Source organism: Podarcis liolepis (genome assembly GCF_965112155.1).
Source record: "Podarcis liolepis genome assembly, chromosome: 4".
Classification (NCBI taxonomy): Eukaryota; Metazoa; Chordata; class Lepidosauria; order Squamata; family Lacertidae; genus Podarcis; species Podarcis liolepis.
The window spans coordinates 105,080,824-105,083,152 of record NC_139558.1 but is presented as its reverse complement, the minus strand read 5'-3'; the positions used below and the strand labels follow the sequence as shown (position 1 = coordinate 105,083,152).

Below are 2,329 nucleotides of genomic sequence, written 5' to 3'. Positions count from 1 at the left end.
TAGGGATTCCCCAGAAAGCAGCATAAATCTTTCTGCCACAGAGTCTCTGGTAGAACTGGATCTCTCTCCCAACCACCAGCAGAGACCAAGGAGATTCCATTCAGGTGGGTCTTTTTATTTTCCAGTTTGAAACTTGCTCTTCATCAGAGAAAGTTGCCACAAACTTCCTTCTGGCTTCAGGCATATTGCTCCAGGATTCAATTCCTATAATGGACAGCCTTGTTGGGGTATAGAGTGTGCCATAATTGTCAATGATGGCCATTCTGAAGCATTTGTGACAGCAGGTGGAAGATCAAATGTGCCCAAAGTCCTCCATCTCTTAAAAGACATTCTGAAATGTAGAAAATTAGTATGTTGGGGAGAAGGTGTCCTTATAAACCTCCCATGAAGGAGAGTCCACCACCTTTGAGGTCATCCATTCCACAGCTGAACAGCTCTTACCACCAGAAAGTTCTTCTGGAGTATTAGTTGGAATCTCCTTCCTTGTCATTTGAATCCACTGATTCAGGTCCTCCCTTCTGGAGCAGCAGAAACCAAGCTTGCCCCACCTTCCATGTGATAGCTCTTTGGTCTATGGTATTCAACCATAGATGAAAACCCACTCCTTAACTTTCCCCCCCCAAAGTGCTTTCCCCCCCAAAGTGCTAGATTTATTGAGTTTTTAAAAAGACAGTTCTTTGTGATGCTTCAATATGAATTGCTGTCACTGTGTGGGTTCTTTAATTATTAATTTTTGGGGGGGGGTGTGACCAAAAGGTGAGCTACCAAATAAATAAGATCAAAATAAATATAGCTCATGAACGGTATGGACATGCCAAAAATGCAGAACCAAAGCACCGAAGGCTGCCATGTAGATGCTGCTGTGTTTTTCTTTCCTTATGTCCATCCAGGTGCCGCTGGATGGGAGAACTTGATCACTCACCATGGAGCAGTTCAGTAACCAAAGCTTCCTCCACCCCACCGTCCTTCTCACTGGCATCCCAGGGCTGCAGGCCAGAAATATTGGGGTCTCCATCCCTTTCTGCTTTGCCTATGCGGTTGCTGTCTTGGGGAATGGCGTTGTTCTCCTAGTGATTGTGAAGGATCAGACCCTCCACAAGCCCATGTACCTCTTCCTCTGCATGTTGGCTGTGAGTGAGCTAGGGGTCTCCCTGTCTACCCTCCCCACAGTGCTGGGCGTCTTCCTGTTTGATGCCAGGGAGATTGGGCTGGATGCGTGCCTCAGCCAGATGTTCTTCATCCACTGCTTCTCCATCATGGATTCAGGGGTCCTCTGGGCAATGGCCCTGGACCGCTTCATAGCCATTTACAACCCTCTGCAATACACCACCATCCTGACAAACCTTAGGATCATTTTGTTGGGATCTGGGATTGCCTTGAGGAGCATTCTCCTGATGACCCCACTGCCTCTACTCCTGAGGAGGTTGCCGTTTTGCAGGTCCAATGTGCTTGCTCATCCTTACTGTCTGCACCCCAATTTAATCCAGCTCCCCTGTGCAGACACAACCATCAATAACCAAACTGGTCTGTTTGTTGTAGTTTCCACATTTGGCCTCGATTCCTTGTGCATCGTCTTGTCCTACGTGATGATCCTCAAGACCGTGCTGAGCATGGCCTCCAAGGAAGGCCGTTTCAAGGCCCTGAACACCTGCGTCTCCCACATCTGTGCTGTCGTGCTCTATTACACCCCAATGATCGGTGTTTCCATGGCGCACAGGTTTGGCAGGCATAATTCTCCAATGCTGCACTCTCTGATGGCCAACATCTATCTCCTGGTTCCTCCCATTCTGAACCCCATCATCTACAGCATCAAAACCAAAGAGATCCGCAAGGCCTTTGGCAGGTTTTTTTCTCAGAAGAAGTTCTGATCTGAATTGGCAAAGAGTGTAGCAATTTTCCCCAGAGTGTTTGCGGTTTCCCAAGCTCAGCAGAGGGAAATTGAGTGAACCATTTGGTTTTATGCATTTACGGAAACCATGGTCATCGTTTAAACCCACAAACAGATGTATATATGGAGACAGGGTAGCTTTTTCATGAGTACCCTATTCTGCCATACATTATAATGCATCATATGATCATGGAATAGCACCATAGGGGAGGCAACTGTGTAGCTGAGGGGTAGAGAATGTTCCAGGTTGAATCCCTGGTATCTCCGGGTGGGGATGGGAGAAACTACTGCCTAGGACTCTTGAGAAATACTGGCAGCCTGGGAGGTAGACCAATAGTCTGACTTTGTATAATGCCATTTCCAATGATCCTATGGACAATGTTTATTAAAAATAAAAAGAAAATGCCAGGAACGGCCTCCCTATCTCATTGAAAATAGAGC

General features: G+C 46.9%; 1 protein-coding gene across 1 annotated transcript; it reads left to right on the top strand.

Annotated features, from left to right (window-relative positions):
- Positions 1–923: 923 nt before the first annotated feature.
- On the top strand, positions 924–1,868 carry LOC310705305 (olfactory receptor 51I2-like; the record flags this gene model as incomplete). The annotated part of the gene is made up of 1 exon (XM_083499937.1): positions 924–1,868. The coding sequence occupies one exon, from the start codon at positions 924–926 to the stop codon at positions 1,866–1,868; it is 945 nt and encodes a 314-aa protein (XP_083356063.1).
- Positions 1,869–2,329: the final 461 nt, after the last annotated feature.